The 20,585-nt window shown below is 35.1% G+C and overlaps 1 protein-coding gene across 1 annotated transcript; it reads right to left on the bottom strand.

The window, feature by feature from the left end:
- Positions 1-395: 395 nt before the first annotated feature.
- On the bottom strand, positions 396-5,361 carry LOC120133670 (protein ENHANCED DOWNY MILDEW 2-like). Its single transcript, XM_039150211.1, has 9 exons — positions 5,256-5,361; positions 4,584-5,003; positions 4,280-4,376; positions 3,059-3,109; positions 2,788-2,936; positions 1,231-1,330; positions 1,034-1,132; positions 571-818; positions 396-465 (listed from the first exon to the last, which is right to left on the bottom strand). The coding sequence occupies exons 2-9, from the start codon at positions 4,994-4,996 to the stop codon at positions 396-398; spliced, it is 1,227 nt and encodes a 408-aa protein (XP_039006142.1). The 5' UTR covers positions 4,997-5,003; positions 5,256-5,361.
- Positions 5,362-20,585: the final 15,224 nt, after the last annotated feature.

The following is a 20,585-nucleotide window of genomic DNA, read 5'->3' as shown; positions in this document are numbered from 1 at the left end:
TTTTGTTTCCTCAAAGGAGAAAATTCTTGTCTGGAACAGATTTTTCAGTTCTTTGACTAGAAGCTCCAGCATGAATATCATAGTCCTTCTGAACCGGCTTTGGCTTTTTCAAAAGATTTCTACTTGTCAATAAAACTCCAGAAATGTCACTTCTATCTGAGGCCAAATTATTTCCGCAATAAGAAAGATCCATTTTGCATTTCCTTTTAAAATCGGGAAAAATTAAATGGTCTCTGCTTGGAGTTCCAAGCTCTCTGATAATCTTATGATCCCTGGTCAGCATATTAAGCAGCAACATGGTCATTGATAGATAATGCATGAGTTAATTAACTAGTTTATCCAAAAGGGCGAACTATATATAAAGTAAACCTTACATGCAGTATATTAGAATCCGGTTATAGGGCAGATTTCTCCCACGCTCTTTGTAAACTATTTTTATACTTATTATATTCAAAGCAAATATTCCTGAAAACAAAGAAAAAGCATCAAATGAAGTCAACCTATGCTACACATCAAGTCTGCGAAAAGGGATTCTGGAAAACTGAAAATAGTGACTTAGAGTGAGTGTACTTGGGTAAACATTTTCTGTGGTATGCCTTTGGGCAACGCCTACATAGAGCAAACTGCAAATCATAAACCTCTGCATCTTCACTTCGCTTACAAACGAAGCATTTGTGGGTAGGACAGGTAAATGAATCCCCTGCAACAATTTTATCTCTAAATTTTTTCTCCTCAGCTTCATTGTCCGGATGTAGCAAGTTTGCCACACATTTTGGATGATAGAAATGCCCACAAGTTGCAGAAACACAAGGAAAAACCTTAAAAAAACGGCCTCATTAATGATAGTCCAAATTTAAACTGTAGTGATGAACGCCACTGACAACATTTAATAAAAAAAAAGACAATATACTTGCAATGTTAAAATGTAACATAAAAACAACAAAAAGATCCTTGATGAATGATGATTCAAGAGCAAGACTTAAATTAATGATGCGACAATCTTTGGTTTCTTTCAGAGCTCAAAAACACTTACCTCTTGACCGGGAGAATTGTTAGAAGAGCCTAATTCACCACATGCAAAACACTGATGCTTCTTACATAGACAATTTTTACACAAGAAAGACGGAATAGCCTACATGTATAAAAAGTATGGCAACAACATACAAGTAAATAGAATTGGAGCAACTGAACCAAAAAATTACATATTAACGGCAACAAAGCTGATCATACATCAATTTGAGCATCATTGACAAAGCCAAGAGATTCACAACAGGTATCAATCCCAGCAGCTTTTGTTGGGTGAAAAGACCTCAAGCACCTTCCTTCACAAACTATATCAATTCCAACAAACAAATTAATGTGAAGGCAAGCAAAGATGACATAGAGACGTCAGACACTGAGACCATAGGACAATGTCAAAAGTGTCAATGCATACATGTTGGATAATTTTTCAATCGAAAAGCCCAAGTTAATGGTTTTTTAAAACTAGACAACTGGATTCACATGTGAACATAGGAACAGTAACCTTTGCTAAGACAACTGGAAAGAGATGTAATTGCTCAAAGTATAATTCATGAACCGACATAAAATAAGAAAGCCATAATATATAATGTATTCCAAAGACAAGAAAATTTTTCTTTTTTATTTTCTAGGCCAAATGCATGATTTCCTTACATTCCATGTTTGTTATTGAATACTCTTTTTTTCTTGACAAATTCTAAATATAATCCTAATCCTACCTAGAGGGGAGGGGAAGGAAGGGGAGTGCTCCTAGTGAGTCTAGAACCCATGACCTAAGGGAATACGAGTGAACAAAGATGAGCAGCTTGACCAACTGACCAAATGTGTTTGCTCTTGTTATTGAATACTCAAACATTGAGAAATAGAGAAGTTGATATTACCTCCTTTTTACTATTAAAGGCACCTAAATCAGGCAGGCAATTTTATGGTCTACATGTTCTGAAAAAGAATCCCTTATCGAGGAGTATACCTGATTAAATGTGCCTTACCTGAATTGATTTGAGCGACATTTTTCACTTGGGACCTATTACCTATTCACTAGTTTGGAAGAAACAACTTTTAATATTCAATTATGGTCCAAATGCAAGTGAATGGAATTGCCTCAACAAATGCATTTGATACCAAAATGAAAGGAAATTTTTTGAAGGAATAAGTAAATCTTGACTAATTCGCTAAAAGTCCTTTACTCTTTTAACCAAAACAAAAAGATTACTCCATAAATTCCATGAAATATGCATATGATTTTGACAAACCTTATACTAATTCACCAAAAGCCCATTACTCTTTTAACCAAAACAAAAAGATTACTCCATAATTCCAAGAAATATGCATATAATTTTGACAAACCTTATATCTTCATGACTTAAAAGTCAAAGATATAGTCTTGTCTGTATGGTGAAACCAAAACATTGTCTAGGAATTATCATTGTCAAAGCTGATGATCAAAACAATGAAGTCTAGTCATTCCTTTCCAATTTTCCAATATTCTCATTGCTTTCAATGCTGTTTTACATCAAAAGGGTTCAATCATTGGTTCAAATCCTGCTATCATCCAAGAATCATCCAAAATTAAGTGTACTGATATATTTTAGAGAGCCTTCTAGTATTCCAAATGATCAAAAAAATTATTAGTTCGTCAAGGAACACCAAAACCATGCATGATATGGTTATACACCACCAAAATATCTAGTTTAAGGTAACAAGATTTAAAACCAAAACCAAAAAGTTCACCAACAAATTATCCAGAACCAAAAGGTTAGGGCATACGCCAGAATGTAGCCACCATCATCACAAATTGCACAAACAGGATCAAAAATGGACTTCCCCGCACCACCAACTTCTTCACCTATATCATCATCATCTAGACCTTCATCTCCATTAACTATAAACTTATCTTTCTTGAATACAATGACATCCTGTTAAATCATGAGCAAATTATACAGTATAGTGAGTAAAATGGGGAGAAAAGAAGAGAACTTAAAGAGTAAAAGCATGTAACGGTAATAATCCAAGATTTAATAGAAACTTGTCTGCAGACCTGATGCAAAGTTATATTCCTCTGAGGCATCTGCAGAAAGTTAATTACATTCTGTTCAAGATAAATTGTTTATCAGTTTTCATATATCATATTGCACATGAGCATAGAGCATGTGACTCAAACAAATTACTTGAGCAAGTTAGCATGCATATATTATATGCTTGTAGAGGCTGCAGATACAGGCACCTCTAATACAATTGACAGTAGACAAACATATTAGAAGTAACTTGCTAAATTGATTTTGTTTTGGGGGGGGGGGGTGAGAATAGCTAACAAATTCTACTTCAAAAGTTAACTATGCAATTTCCATTTGGAAAGTGAGCAAACATTAGGATGTTTTAGGTAGTAGTTGCAACATATTAGCATAACCTCGCAAAAAAGGAACTATCCAACAACTAAGTGCAAAGAGATAAGCCAACAAGCTTTATCAATCCTTGGGTTGAATCCATAGCTTGTTTATACAGCAACTGAGTAATGGTATTGCACATTGAACTACACTGCCTATAGAAGGCCAATTTTATCAGTAAAGAACAAATTCCATTGCTGAGCTAAAATAGATTTCACATAAATAAAACCAACTAAAAATGTTTCCCAGATTATGTTCTAACAAAATGAAACTTCTACACTTCAGCACAGGAAAAAAAATCATTAGGTCCCAATGAGAGAGACAAACATTAACATGAGGGTTCCAGCAGTTATAGCCATCCAAGACATATCAAATAAAGAAAAAGAAAAGGAAACAGCACAGAGAGAGAGAGAAACTCCATACAATTAAAGAGATTCTGTCACTCGGGATTAATGGCTTCTTTCTTTTTGGTTAGAATAAAGGGTTTTAGGTCCAAGAATTAGCATCTTTATATTAAGATACATCCCCGAACTGATGACAGATACATATGATATATCATACCATCCATGTGAGTAACATGCATATATGGATTTTAACGGATTAGCTAGTGTAAATGCTTTGGTAATTTTATTAAGTATACCAGGGTTTTAAAAAACGGTCCGCGACCGCGATATAGCGGTTTCGTCACTGTCCGATTTACCCGCGGCGGCCGCAATAGAGTCCGCGGCGGCCGCAATAGCGCCCACGACGGCCGCAATCATGGTAAATTCGAAATAACCGAAAACACGACCGCAATTTGAAACCCTGATGTATACAAATCCAATAAGAGATTATTGTCATGACATGACACATATATAAGTCCACGTAGCACAAACCTTTGAGTTTTCTAGGTCTTTATCCCATTTCACAGCTTCATGAATTAACAGCTTGTGACACAAAAGGTCACTCTCTGAAGGCTCAAACTCATATAAGCTGCATGACACACAAATAATGTTGGTAATATAAAGAATTCCATATCAGGTAGGAACCGTTTGACGTGTCTATTTTCCAACAAATAAGTAATATGAAAAATAGTTTAACACATTCATTAAACCATCATTTAACAATAAACTAACAAAGAAAATATAAAACTTCTCGCAACAAAGAGAACAAAAACAGATTCATTTGGTAGGGAGCAACCTGAAGACGTTCCTCAAGTGGTTCCATACAGATTTTGCTGATTCCTCTGAGTTCTTTTTCATGAAATGCAACCAATGAATGGTAATCAGGATTGTCCTAATCGTACTTCCGAAACTCTTCCTAGGCTTCTGCAGTGTTATCCATTTCTTGTCCTTGAGGAGCACCAAAATTTCAGGTAGAGCATAGGATAGCTCTAACTTCCACGCAACAACTTGCTTGTAAATCTTCATAAGACCATCGTCAGCAACCCCGTCTAAGAAAACCTCGGTTTTATCCTGGCCAATGACCTCGTTTTCACTCCATTGGAGAGGCAAAACAGAAAATGAAATTGGCTCACCGTATTGATTAACAAAAGCATATTCTGAGACATGGATTTCTGGACAAATTTCACCTTCTTCGTCAGAGGATGGCATTCCTTATCTGAAAAACAAAGAGAGAGCTAAAGCCGCATCAAAACAAGCAAATATGTCGTGTCCAAAAATTGAGCATTAAAGCAAACTGTTAGCATTTTTGTTGATTGAAAATTGGCAAAATACTGAGCAAAGAAAGAAGAGAAAACAGTGAAAATAAAATAAGCTCATCTCATACAAAACAAAATCGCCTATTTTATTTCATAAAAAAAAGAATATCATTATAAATAACTAAAAGAAATAGTTCTGAATACAAATGTACCTTTTAGGTTCATGCGCAAGAAATAACAAAACAATCAAGCGAAACTCAAGCAAATTCTCACAGTATTCGTCTTAAAATATTGCAAACGTAAAGAAAATGAAAAGTTGATAACACGTAACAATATTTCCCTTATATGCCATTAAAGTATACAGATAAACTTTTTTTTTTAAAAGGAACAATAAGCACCATAACATAATAACGTAACAAGTAGTGTTTTCAAGTTTAATGTGAAGAAAAATAGTGAGCTCCATAAACCTAAAACTCGTTTTCCTTTCATTTTCTCAAACAATAAAACTAAACAAGTAATAATATGTAAACATAAATGACCAAAAACAAACGAAAACTCAGCCAAAGAGGGAAAAAGAACAGGGTGAAAAAAACCTGAGAGTAACAGGTACTTGAGGAGAGTTTGAACTTTGAAAATGGGAGACGTTAGGGAGAAGGACTTGAATTTTGAGTGGAAAAGGAATCCCTAAAACCTTGTTTGGGAAGGGAGAAAAGCCGGGAAAATGTTGGCAAAGAGGGAATGAGTTGATGGAAATGACAATAACGTGTGCTGCAATTCAGACGTACTATAATAGCAGAACAAAGTAGCGCGCAGAACTGTTTTCGGCAAGAAAGGAGTTAATTATCCTCTACGGTATGGTTTATGCTTTACCATGGTTTCTTGCTCTCATCAACATCTCCATCTAATCACCATTATCACGAAAAAATAAAATTCATACACAGGAATAGCTGATATATTTGGATATACTTGAGTTCATTTATCGTATATGTTACAAAATAATAATGGTGTTAATTAAATTAATATATAATCAATCATTATTAATCTATTTTTATTTTATAATATTATATTTAAAGTTTTTCACATAAATTATTAGAAATACCTTTCAAAACAATGCTAAACATAAAAGGAAAACGAGATTCTAAACTGGTTTTCTCGATGGGGCTGGAGGCCCGTGTGATGGTATACTTGGACGATCCACTGGAATACTCGGTTTCAATTGGAATTCGTATTTTAAGGTTGGCGTTGGGCCAATGGCATAGTTCAATACGACATTTGAAAGGATAAACGTTTGCAGTCTCGTCGGCGGTGACGATGAGTGATATGACAATAATAATATTAAAATCATTAATTTTTTAAAAAAAAATAAAATCACTTTCTAACGTTACCTTTCAAAAATATTTTTCTAAATAATATCAAATTGACCTTCATTTTTATTGTATAATTTCTAAATTAACAAATATCGTCTCAGCTGTTATGACTACATCAATGTCATGGTTGAGAGAGAAAAGGAAAGACTCGAAGGAAAAGAATTGACGATTTTAGAGAATCAAGGGTTAGAGATTGGAGTAATCAAATTAAGAAAAAAATTCAATTGATGCTAATGACAAACGACAAGTAGAAGCACGTGAGGAAAACATGGACCATTCACATGGAAGCACATATTCATTAAAGAGGAGAAGCTGGACACAAGCCTGATGCAATCTTCAGCCCAACGAGAATATGAATCTACACAGCACCTGCATAGAATTGTTATAATTGTTAGAGAAAGGACAAACACATGTATTTACCTCATGTTTGGTACATTGTAAACAATTAAAAACTTGTATTGCAAAGGATAAATTATGAGATTATTGAATGAAAGTTTCCTTCTCTGAAATTTATCTTCTTCTCTTCTTAATTCCCCCGATATTCTATCTTTCTCTTGAATTTCATAAAAATTTGGTATCCAGAGCCTAAAATCTAGCAAGTGCAAGACGGGTAAGACTAAGAAGAATCAAAATGGGTGATTCTATTGAGCTCACGGACATGCAACAACATATCGAAGATTTGGTAAAAATCATGAAACAAGCAACTGATGAGACTAACCTCCAAAACGGTAGGAGACATTAGAAAATCATATAAGCAACATGATATCAAGGATGACAACCAACCAAGGCTATGTAGAGCAAATCCTGCGAATTTTGACAGGAAGAAAAGATGTGCAAGGGCAATCAGATAGTGAGCAATTACAAAAAAATACTCCCATAAAAGCATATGGAAAGAAATCAATGGTGGTGACAGTTATAAATGATAAATCCATATTTTCTTACAACCTAGAAGAACCAAGTATCATCAAATCTAAACCATCTGATTTCTAATTAAATCAACAAAATGGTGATAATAGTGGGACTAAGACACACCAATGAGAGTGTATGGAGGAGAGGAAAACTCAATGATTGTCATTTGGGAATAATGGATTCATGCTACCCAGGCCTAAACTAGAATTATCATCTTTTGATGATACAAATCCATGTTCGTAAATGGATTGAAGGAATAATTGAGGCATTGAGTTAAGGTTCTTGCACCCAATGGTGTGGTAGAAGATTTTAGACGAGCAAAGCTATATGAAGTTTTGATTGAATTTGAAAACATGAGGCAAAAAAATAGGGAATAGATTTCTACCCTACCCAACCCTTACAAATTTTCCACGATCCACTCATGTTATTGATGTCCAAAAACCCAACATTCTAGTGCTAAACAAAACTCCAATACAAGAATATTGCAGACTTAATAATGTGTTTCAAATACGGTAATAAATTATCTCCGGGGGCACTAATGCAAATAGAGGCAATTAAATATAATGGAAGAGGATGAAGAAACAGAGGTAGTGAGCCAACAAAAAGAACAAACTGATGAACAACCAGCCCCTACTAACGAACTCCTCTAAATTTCTGTTAATGCTCTTACTAGGAGCATAGGACACATTACGTTGAGAATTGAAGGTAGACCACTCAATATTTTGATTGACAACAGAAGCACGCACAATTTTTTAACTCCAAGATGGGCCAAAGCATGGGTTGAATCAGTCTCTACTCAACCTTTGGCAATTACAGTTGCGATTGGGGAAAAGTTGTTCAGTTCAGCAAAACCAAATCAAGTCAGCTAGACTATGCAAGGACATTGCTTTAATCATGACTTCTGAATCCTTCAACTTGGGGATTATGACATGGTTCTTAAGGTCGATTGAATTAAAAAATATAGCCCTATTCTAATGAATTTTAATGAAATGACTTTGAGCTTTTCCAATGAGGGAAACATATGGTGATTCAAGGCCAAAATGCTCCTATGATTTTGAAATCTGTTACTAGGAATAAACTGTAGAAAAGGACATCAAGAGATCTGAATCTAGTGGGGGAAATTTATGTGTTAACAGTTGAAGGCACATACACTCAAGTTCCCATGGAATTACAGCCTTTATTGGATGAATATAAAGGCCTTTTTGAAGAAACTACTACTCTGCCACCACCACGAGCTCACGACCATCCTATCACACTCAAACCAGGCTACTCTCATATGAATGTGTCCTTATCGATTTCCCTACCATCAAAAGACTGAGGTTGAAAAAGTAAATTGTCCAAAGGTTGTCCACTTCTATTATTTAAGCGAGCAAAAGTCCATTTGGCTTCCCCTGCTTGCTTGTCAAAAAGAAAGATTATTCTTGGCTTTTTTTTTTTGTTGAATATCGACAACTAAATAGTCAAACAATCAAAAATAAGTTTTCAATTCCAGTGTGTCGTAACCGGTTTTCGTCCAGGCACGAAATATTTATTTGGCGGAAAAATTGATGTGAATAAATGGTTTTTAAAAATAATTTGGGAGTCGCCATCGGCCTTTTAGGTCAGGTAGGTCGAATACATAAAAAATTTATCTTTTAAAAGAGTTTTTAAGAAAACATCAGTTAAAAAATGAACTGATCTGCGTTTATAACCAAAAATTCGTTCTTTTTAATAATAAAAAGGGATTCGTGGTCGGTTACGTTTAGGGAAGGATTAGCACCCCTACAACGCCCAAAATTGATACTTTTTAATTATAAATTGTCTCTATTATTAAATTTTAAAATTCAAAATATATTTAATTTATAATCCTATTATTTCAAAATTATATAAAAAATACTTAAAAATATCGGAAAAGGACTTCTAGGTGCCTTAAGACAGCTCTTTCTTTGATATTGATAAATATTATTTAAATTAAATAATATTTTTTAATTTTTAATTTTAAAATACCAGAATAGGACATCCAGTTGTATTAAGACTGTCATTTTCTTCGATATTGAAAAAAATATTAAATAATTTATTAAAAATATATATAAATAATTATTTATTATATCTATTATAACTATAATAATAAAAGTATTTAAATATATAAACAATAAAACAATAAAAATACAATTAGAACGATATATTTAAAAGTAGTAAAATAAATGAAAACATTTAAAATTAGTGACTAAAATATAATAAAATTAAGATTAAAAAATCTAATTCATAATTAATCAAAATTATAGGGATTAAACATACTATTTTTTATTTTATTAATTTAATGACTAAAATAAAACTATATAAAATTCGGATATTAGATTAAAATAAATTAAAAATATAAACTAGGGATCAAAATATTACTTATTAAAATTAAAGGATTAAATCTGTTATTTATCCTAAATATATTATTTTAATACGAAGGACTAAAATAAATAAAATTACAATTAAAGAACCGAATTAAAGGATTATTAATTGATTTAGTGACTAAAATGTAAAGTTTACAAATTAGGCTGACTGCGGAAAGGATTTAACTATTATTTAATTACACGAATAGCCCTCCCCGAAACGGCATCGTTTGGGAAGGGCTATTTAATGCCCAAACCGGCTGGCCCTTCGGGTCAGCTATCTTATTTTTCTTTTTTTTTTTCTCTCTCAAACAGAGAGAGAACCAGAATTCTCTCTGGCCTCTCTCTATATTCCCTCACCGGAGGGAATCCGACAGCCGTCTGCCGCCGCAAATTCTGCCGCCGACCACCGCCTCCGGTGGTCGGAAATTCCCCAAATTCACCTAAAATGTAGATCTAAACACCCTAAGACCGAATCCGACCTTTGTTTCCCCAAAAACACTCCTAATCGGAGTAAATCTATGAAAATACCTTCGGTATTTTCTGTTCTCCGGCGATGTTTAGTGCTTCCGGCGATGGTCAAGGCTTCTTTGGTAAGCTTCTCTCCTTTTTTGTTGTTGCTGTGTGTTGTTGACTGGGATCATTGGTAGTTTTTTTATCTCTCTCTGTCTCTTTTGTTTTCTCGTCTCTCCCCGTTCTTTTCTGTTTTTGCTCGCAGATGGGGGATGGCTTTATAGCCATCACCGTGTGGCCATCGGACCGGGTAAAAGAATACCCTTCGGTGAGTCACCGGACTCCAGTGGTGACTCACCCCATAGCCATGGCGTGGACGGCTGCGTTGGAGCTTCTGGAGCCTTCAGTTGGGACGTGGCAGCGGTGGAGATGGCGAGAGCAGCTGCGGCGGCCGCGTGGCCCTAGGGTATCATACCCTAGGGTTTGCATCTGGAGGTTCTTGGACCGTTGGATCAAGCCAGATCCAACGGTCGATGGATAATGGTGGCTGGGTTTAGATATAAACCCTAAACGGGTTTAGGGTTACACATTTGGGTTAACTGTTTGGGCCATTGTATTTGGGTTAACTGGTTGGGCCAGACTTGGCCCGTTTGTAATAATAAAATAATAATAATAATAATAATAATAATAATAATAATCATATTAATAATAATAAATAATAATAATAGTAAATGGAAAAAATAGTATCTTCAGCTGCCCCTCTTTGCTCATTCTTGTGTTAACAAAAATAGAGTAAAGATGAAAAGATAATAATATTTTTTTATCCATTTGAATTCACTTGACTATGATGGAGATGTTGAATAAATTCTTCTCTTTCTTCAGATGAGTTCTTTTCATTATGAACCTTCTGCTGGGGATGATGTTGACCTATTTCCTTCTGTGATAGAGTCATTCAAAAGGTTAAATAAGCTCTTCTCATTATGAACTTTCTCTGGAAAGGCTGATGCTAATCTATCTCCTTCTGTGATAGAATTATGCAAAAAGTTGAACAAGCTCTTCTTATTATGAACTTCTTCTTCTTCAGATGAGTTCTTCTCATTATGAACTTCTCTGGAAAAACTGCTCCATCAAGTGATGGATTTAAGCAAAAAATTGAACAAATTCTTCTCATTATGAATTTCTTCTTCTTCAGATGACGAGTTCTTCTCATTATGAACTTTACCTGGCATGTTAATCCATCAAATGATGAATTTAAACAAAAGGTTGAACAAATTTCTCATTATGAACTTATTTCCTTCTTCAGATGAGTTCTTCTCATTATGAACTTTCTCTGGAAAAGCTGATTCATCAAATGATGGATTTGAGCAAAAGATTGAACAAATTCTTCTCATTATGAACTTCTTCTTCTTCTCAGATGACGAGTTTCTCATTATGAACTCTACCTGGCAATGTTAATCCATCAAATGATGAATTTAAACAAAAGGTTGAACAAATTCTTCTCATTATGAACTTATTCTTCCTTCTTCAGATGAGTTCTTCTCATTATGAACTTTCTCTAGAAAAGCTGATTCATCAAATGATGGATTTGAGCAAAAGATTGAACAAATTCTTCTCATTATGAACTTCTTCTTCTTCTTCTTCAGATGACGAGTTCTTCTCATTATGAACTCTACCTGGCAATGTTAATCCATCAAATGATGAATTTAAACAAAAGGTTGAACAAATTCTTCTCATTATGAACTTATTCTTCCTTCTTCAGATGACGAGTTCTTCTTATTATGAACTCTACCTGGCAATGCTGATCCATTGAATGATGGATTTAAATCTTTGCTAAAATCTTTGAAATTCCTGTCAAAATTCAACATGAATAAAATGAATGAAAATGCACCTATTTTTGCAAACACCTAAATATGATGCATGAATGTTAAGTTTATTTGATTTCAGATTGGTGAATTGAGTATTTATTCAATTGTAAAAACCTAATAGATCTTTCTTCTTCAAAACAGAGAAACTATCATCTTTGACAAATATAGATGTAGTTATAAAACTTCTTGAGAATAAAACTCAATAGTATAGGCTCTTGAAAAGCTGGCCTTCATGTGACATGTTGATTCTGATAACAACTCATCGGATTATGAAATGTCCTTTCAAGATGATTTCACAGATATCGATAGTTCTTTTAATACCAAGAAATCTTGAATTCTGATTCTGATGAGGAGAATAAACTGTTATACTTGACAAAAATGGGATTCTCAGAGGCTGAAACTTCAATAGCCATGGAGAGATGTGGTCCAGATTCATCAATTGTAAAATTGACGAATTTTATATGTGATGCTCAAATGGCTAAGGCTGCCGACACATTTCTTCCGGTAAAAGATGGGAAGCCATTATGCAATGATCCTAATTATAAGAAAAGGCGAAACTTGGGCTATGATTTTTGGGAAAGGAATAAGCAAAAGAAGCTTGAAAAGAAACTTCTTAATGAAGATGATCATGCAATTCATCTTTTAATTCCAATGATTGGTTCTAGGTTTTATATCAAATCAGATCAGATAACTCAAAGAACACTTCCAGAAGATGCTATTGGCAAATTCATCTTCTAAATTCAATAATTGGTTTACCAAACCAGATCAGATAACTCAAAGAACACTTCCAGAAGATGCTATGAGCACATTCATCTTCCAAATTCAATGATTGGTTCTGTCCAACCAGATCAGATAACTCAAAGAACACTTCCAGAAGTTGCTATGAGCATATTCATCTTCCAAATTCAATGATTGGTTCTGCCAAACTAGATCAGATAACTCAAAGAACACTTCCAGAAGATGCTATGAGCACATTCATCTTCCAAATTCAATGATTGGTTCTGTCCAACCAGATCAGATAACTCAAAGAACACTTCTAGAAGATGCTATGAGCATATTCATCTTCCAAATTCAATGATTGGTTATGTCCAACCAGATCAGATAACTCAAAGAACACTTCCAGAAGATGCTATGAGCACATTCATCTTCCAAATTCAATGATTGGTTATGTCCAACCAGATCAGATAACTCAAAGAACACTTCCAGAAGATGCTATGAGCATATTCATCTTCCAAATTCAATGATTGGTTCTGCCAAACCAGATCAGATAACTCAAAGAACACTTCCAGAAGATGCTATGAGCACATTCATCTTCCAAATTCAATGATTGGTTCTGTCCAACCAGATCAGATAACTCAAAGAACACTTCCAGAAGATGCTATGAGCATATTCATCTTCCAAATTCAATGATTGGTTATGTCCAACCAGATCAGATAACTCAAAGAACACTTCCAGAAGATGCTATGAGTACATTGCATTTATTCCAGTTAATGTTTGGACTGGGATATCACAGTACTTATTAGATGTAAAGCCATAATTTGTAGATTCGAAACATTTTCATGCTACTACACTGAAAAGGGCTATATTCATAATTCTGCCAATTGAGAACAGATTTTCTCTTATTCTGCTTCCTCCATGTGCTGATGCTTTTCCATTGACAAAGAAATGATGGCTTTCATGGGATCCAAGAACAAAGTTGAACTGTTTATAAACATGTACAGGAAGTGCCAAATTGACAGAAAGGATCTGTAAGGCTCTTGAAGCTTATGACAATGAGCCACCTTCGAGTGTCCAGAAGTATGTTCTTAATGAGTGCTGAAAATGGAATCTAGTATGGGTTGGAAGGAATAAAGTTGCTCCACTTGAACCTGATGAGGTGGAAATGCTTCTAGGTTTCCTTAAAAACCATATACAAGGATCTGTATAGAGACATGTTTCCCAGTGATATCAATGTCTTGTTTCTTTTTGCTGGAATCAGTGCTGCAAAGATCGCCTTCTACTGTCTTAGTATATCTTTGAAAACAGATGTGCAAGAACTGAATGGTGATCGGTTGGAGCAATTGATGAGTAGATTTGGCGGATTCGACCTTGTTGTCGGTAGCATCCCGTGTAACAATCTTTATATTCATGGCTTTAAGATGGTGATGATTTGCTTAATTTGTATTCCATGTATTTAAAAGTATTAACATAAAGTGATATTCAGAAATCTTTAACTTATTTTAAAATTATGTTAACTCATAGAAGAATAAATTGAATTTTCAAAAATAAATTGAATCTCAAATAAATTTGAACTTGAAATAGATAGAATTGTATTCAAAGTTATGGCAAGCATAAAAATGATAAAAATTCAAATGTCTCAACAAATTATGAGCATAAGTATTTCTAAATTAATCAAGTTGACACAATTTAGAGTAATGATGTAAACTTTTGTCTGGAAGATCTCAAACGTTGTCAAAATGCTTGTAGATGTGAAGTTTCTCCTCAAACTGTCAAGACCTTAAGAGGGTTCAATTGCCAGATGCCTAATATCAACCTACATTTGAGCCGCCTTTTCAGGTTTTCAACTCAAATCCTTCCTTTGGTTACAAGATGCCCTTTGCGGGTTTTCACCTTGACCCCCCTTTTTCTTTTTTCTCTTTTTTTTTCTTTTTTTTTCTTTTCTTCAAGCATAATATTTCTTGACAGAATCCGAGTTTATTGGATTTCTCAGAATTTTTCCATCCATTTCTGCCAAGATCAATGCTCCTCCGGAAAAGGCCTTTTTTACAACGTATGGCCCTTCCCAATTAGGCATCCATTTCCCACGGAAATCTTTAGTATAGGCAAAATCTTTTTTAGTACTAGATCACCCTCTTGGAATTCTCTTGGATGTACTTTTTTGTCATGAGACTTCATCATCCGTTTTTGATACATCTGTCCATGGCAAATAACTTTCAATCTTTTCTCCTCAATAAGGTTCAATTGATCAAATCTAGCTTGGATCCATTCAGATTCATCCAATTTTATTTCTCTCAATATTCGAAGCGATGGAATCTCAACTTCAATTGGTAAGACTGCTTCCATCCCGTTGACTAAAGAAAAAGGCGTTGCCCCAGTAGATGTTCGAACAGTAGTTCGGTATGCATATAGAGCAAAAGGTAACTTCTCGTGCCAATCTTTGTAAGTTTCAGTGGTCTTTGTAATGATTCTCTTGATGTTCTTGTTTGCTGCTTCAACTGCCCCATTCATCTTTGGACGATATGCCACTGAGTTTGCATGTTTGATCTTAAACTGTGCACAAAGTTCAGTCATCATTTTATTGTTCAGGTTCAGAGCATTATCTGTAATGATCCTTTATGGTAGGCCATACCGGCAAACTATCTCTTTCTTTATGAACTGTGGACCTCTTAATATTGGCATATGAAGCAGCTTCAACCCATTTGGTAAAATAATCAATTGCCACAAGTATGAAACAATGTCCATTCGATGCTTTTGGTGTGATTGCTCCAATGACATCTATTCCCCACATAGAAAATGGCCAGGGTGCTGTCATTACATGTAAAGGAGATGGGGGTACATGAATCTTGTCTGCATATATCTGTGTACATGGTAGCCCAATAGTATCCATATCTCATTATTTTTCTGGCCATGGAAAGACCATTTGCATGTGTTCCACATATTCCACTGTGTACTTCTTCAATGATGCTTCGAGCTTCGCTGGTATTTAAACATCTCAATAGCATTTGATCATTGCTTCTTCTATACATAATCTCGCCATCAAGAAAATATCCAGCAGCCATTCTTCTCAAGGTTCTTTTATCAATTTCCGATGCATTTGGTGGATAACTTTGATTTTTGATATATTGCAGAATATCATGATACCATGGTTTACCATCTACCTCTTCTTCCACACTATAACAATGTGCATGAATTTCATATACTTGCATTTTGATTGGCATCATATCAACTTTCTTAGTTGCCTGAAACATAGCAGCTAATGTAGCCAAAGCATCTGCCATTTGATTTTCTTCTCGAGGGAGATAATTGAAGGTAACTCTCTCAAATTCTTTCACTAATTCGAGGGTAAAATTTCGGTATTCCAACAATTTGGGATCTTTTGTTTCCCATTCTCCTCGCAATTGATACACCACTAACGATGAATCTCCATATATTTTGAGACATTTGATTTTTCTTTCTATAGCTGCTTTCAATCCCATGGCACAAGCTTCGTATTCCGCCATGTTATTGGTGCAAAAGAACTCCAGTCTACTTGTAAAGGGATAATAAACATTTTCTGGAGAAATTAACACTGCCCCGATTCCTCGTCCCAAAGCATTGGATGCTCCGTCAAAGTAAAGCTTCCAAGATGCAGATGTGTCATTTGTTCTGACTTCTTCATTCATGGATATGCACAACAAATCTTCATCGGGAAAATTGAAGTTCAAAGGCTGATAATCACTTGATACACGACTGGCCAGAAAATCAGCTATTACACTTCCTTTTATTGCTTTTTGGTTGACATATACAATATCAAACTCAGATAATAACATCTGCCATCTAGCCATTCTGCCTGTCAAAGCTGGTGATTCCATTAAGAATTTCAAAGGATCAAGTTTTGATATCAACCAAGTAGTATGGTATAACATATATTGTCTGAGTCTTCGAGTAGTCCACACCAAAGCACAACATAATTTTTGTATTGGCGGATATCGAATTTCACAATCAGTAAATTTCTTGCTCAAATAATAAATAGCTTTTTCTTTCCTTCCAGATTCATCATGCTGTCCTAGTACACATCCCATCGAATTTTTCGAAGACCGTCAAGTAGAGAATTAACGGTCTATCAGGCATTGGTGATACTAAAATTGGGGCATTGGATAAATATTTCTTAATAATATCCAAAGTTTCTTGACATTCTTCATTCCATACTTCAGGATTATTCTTTCGAAGTAATTTGAACACTGGATCACATTTGTCAGTTAATTGAGAAATGAACCGAGATATATAATTTAATCTTCCCAAAAAGCCTCGAACTTCTTTTTTTTGTATTGGGTGGTGGAAGATCTTGAATTGCTTTTACTTTATCTGGATCAATCTCGATTCCTTTTTTGCTGACCACAAATCCCAAAAGTTTCCCGGAAGTTACCCCAAAAGTGCATTTTGCGGGGTTGAGCTTTAATTGATATTTCCTCAATCTCTGGAAAAGCTTTCTCAGATTTTGAATATGTTCTTCTTCAGTTCGGGATTTGGCAATCATGTCATCCACGTATACTTCAATCTCTCTGTGCATCATGTCATGAAACAAAGTTACCATGGCTCTTTGATACGTTGCCCCTGCATTTTTCAATCCAAATGGCATCACTTTATAACAGAATGTGCCCCACATGGTTACAAATGTTGTTTTTTCCATGTCTTCAGGATTCATTTTTATCTGATTATATCCTGAAAAGCCATCCATAAATGAAAACCATGCGTGCCCTGCAGTATTGTCCACCAATGTGTCTATGTGGGGTAATGGAAAGCTATCTTTTGGACTAGCTTTGTTGAGATCTCTGTAATCCACACACATTCGAACTTTCCCATTTTTCTTTGGTACGGGAACAATGTTGGCTACCCATTCTGGGTATTTAGCTGCCTGTAGGAAACCTGCATTGATCTGTTTCATCACTTCCTCTTTGATCTGCAACAACATTTCTGGCCTCATTCGTCTGAGCTTTTGTTGGACCGGTTTATATTCTGGATTGATTGGAAGCTTGTGTATCACTATATCTGTGCTTAAACCAGGCATATCTTGATAAGACCAGGCAAAGATATCTTTGAACTCTTAAAGGAGATTTATCAATTCTTGTTTTATCTGGATTGTCAGAGTAGTACCAATTTTCACCTCATTCATTTCTTCATCTGTTCCCAAATTCACAGTCTCAATCTCTTATTTGTGGGGTAGAATTTGTTTGTCTTCTTTTTCTACCAATCTTAATAGTTCAGTAGGAACATCACATTCTAGTTCATCCTCACACCCATTGATTTCTTCCAGACATATAGGTTGCTCTAAATTTATCTCTTGATTAAATTTAGGAATAAACATGCTATTAACACGGTGACACCTGCAAATTTAAGTCGGACATATTTCCGAAAGAATATAGTAAATTTATGAAATAAATAAATGTAAAAATGTAAGAAAATGTAAAGAATGATTGCCATCTGAAAATTTTAAAGAAAATTTCTTATATTTAACATAATTTCCTTTATAAGATAACAAAGTTTTCATATTTTTGAGCTAAACATAAAGATTAGTTCTGAATATTACTCTGCGTTAATATTAAAAACTATAGGAAGATCTTCAGTGGTCCAATTGTTGAGTGTTTCTCAACATGGGCGAATCCTATCCAAGTATTTGCCAGTCTTGTTGTCATTCATGATCATGTTGATAAATAATCCATTCATAGCTTCTTCAACTATGTCTTGATCTTTCGTCAACTTTTCTTCTTTAAAGACTTCAACAAGCTGCTGTTCTACATTAATTGTTCCCCCTGATCTGAATGTGGTCTTCAACTGTGGGAAAAACATGTGTTCCCAAAGGATTTCTTTCCCTTTCGACCTTGCCTTTCTGTCTTCACATCTTCTTTTCATCTCTTTGTTCTTTTGCTAAAAATTGGGCTTAAACCCAAGCCCAAAACGATCTTTCTTCGTCTTTATACTTACAGGAACTGAAATCCCTTGAAGATTCTTTCCTAACCCTTTCCCAGCTTTAGCTCCGATGCCTAAAGTTTGTCGTACCGTCATCTTGGTGCAATCAGATAATCTGGGATATGGAATTTTGCTTCCTTCTGCAATAAAGGTTGCATTTACAAATTCAAGAGCTCGGAAAGAGCATTCAAGAGCATCATCATTGGTTTCGATATATGGAACATCACTTGTTACCGACGCAATGATTTCTTCTTCAGCTCCTACGCATATAGTTGTCCATCAACACAAATTTCAATTTCTGATGTAATGAAGAAGGAACGGCTCCTGCTGAATGAATCCATGGCCTCCCTAATAAAACAATTATATGTAGGGTGGATGTCCATCACCACAAAGTCAATATTGTACACGACTGGTCCAATTAACAACGGTATTTCCATTTTCCCAAGCACCTCTTTTTGAGTACCATCAAATGCTCGCACTACATTCTGATAACTCTTCATGTGTGATTGATCCAGAGGCATTCTTTGAAGTGTGACTAGAGGCATCAAGTTGAGAGTGGATCCATTGTCAATCAATACTCCTGGCAACACATGACCATGACAATGTGTCGTGATGTTCAAAGCTTTTACTGACCCCATTTCGCCTTCTGGTATTTCATCATCCGTGAACGTTATGTAATTGTCAGCGGCTATATGTCCCACAATTCTGTCAAGTTTATTGAGGGATATATCTTCAGGGATAAATGTTTGATTGAGAATTTTCATCAAAGCATTTCTATGTGCTTCTGAATTCATCAATAGATCAAGAATAGAAATTCTCGCTTGTTGTTTGTGTAGTTGTTCAACCACACTATACTCACTATGTTTTAGGAATTTCAAAAATTCTTGGGCTTGTTTTTCTGTCACAGGCTCATTGAATGCTGGAGGGGATTCATCATCAAATACCTTCTGAGGTATTGCCATGGCTTTTCCTTTTGCTTTCACTTGTTCTGAAGCATTGGATGTTTCGGGAGAGTAACATCTCCCACTTATTGTAAAGAAACCGACTTCGCTCACTGCTTCAGACGTCGATGTTGTATCTAAACTCTGTATTTTCTCATCTGTTTTTTCTAGAGAAACAGATCCTCCTACCATTGAAACATTGGTAGTATAATTCCAAGGTACCCTGCGAGTATCTTTGTATGGAAATGGTAGAGGAGTGGTGATAACTTACTTTCGATTTTATTGGTGCAGGAATCACCGTAGATGATTTCACATTAATGATCACAGGATCATTTATTCTTTGACTAGGTTTAGAATCCTCTGATGAGAAAACATCATCTTCTTTTTTTCCTGGTTCTTCCTCGAAGAATTCTATTTCTCTGTTGTTCATCAATTTTTGCACCAAATCCTTAAACTCAGGACATAGTTGAATTTTATGCCCCTTCTCTTGATGATATTCACAATAATTCTTGCCTTCATTCTGCTTTGGCCTGAATTGTTGTGGAATTATACCGGCTAAAGAGAGTTGTTGGAATACCCAAACAAAATGAGATTTAATTTCAGAAATATCAGTTTTTGCTTTCTTTCTGTTCTCTTCTTGAATTGCATTCATGTTTTTATCTCCATGATTTGGCAATGGATGATTTGATGCAGATGGTGTATTGAATTCCAACTTCCCAGTGTTGATCAAATTTTGAACCACCCTTTTGAATGCCAAACAGTTTTCAATAGAATGACCCGTAATTCCTTCATGGTAAACACAGTGTGCCTTTGTATCATACCAAGGAGGGAATGGTGGTTGCATGGGAACCAAAGGATAGGGCCGTATGACATCTGCTTTTAACAGCGAATCATAGATCTCCGCATATGGTACTGGTAAAGGTGTAAAAGACAACCTTTCATTTTCCTTTCGAGATCCTCTAGATTCTGTTCGATTAG

The sequence above is a fragment of the Hibiscus syriacus genome, unplaced genomic scaffold (assembly GCF_006381635.1).
Source record: "Hibiscus syriacus cultivar Baekdansim isolate YM2019G1 unplaced genomic scaffold, ASM638163v2 tig00001750_pilon, whole genome shotgun sequence".
In the NCBI taxonomy this organism is placed as follows: Eukaryota; Viridiplantae; Streptophyta; class Magnoliopsida; order Malvales; family Malvaceae; genus Hibiscus; species Hibiscus syriacus.
The sequence above is the reverse complement of the archived record's forward strand: the minus strand, read 5'-3'. Positions and strand labels throughout refer to the sequence as shown.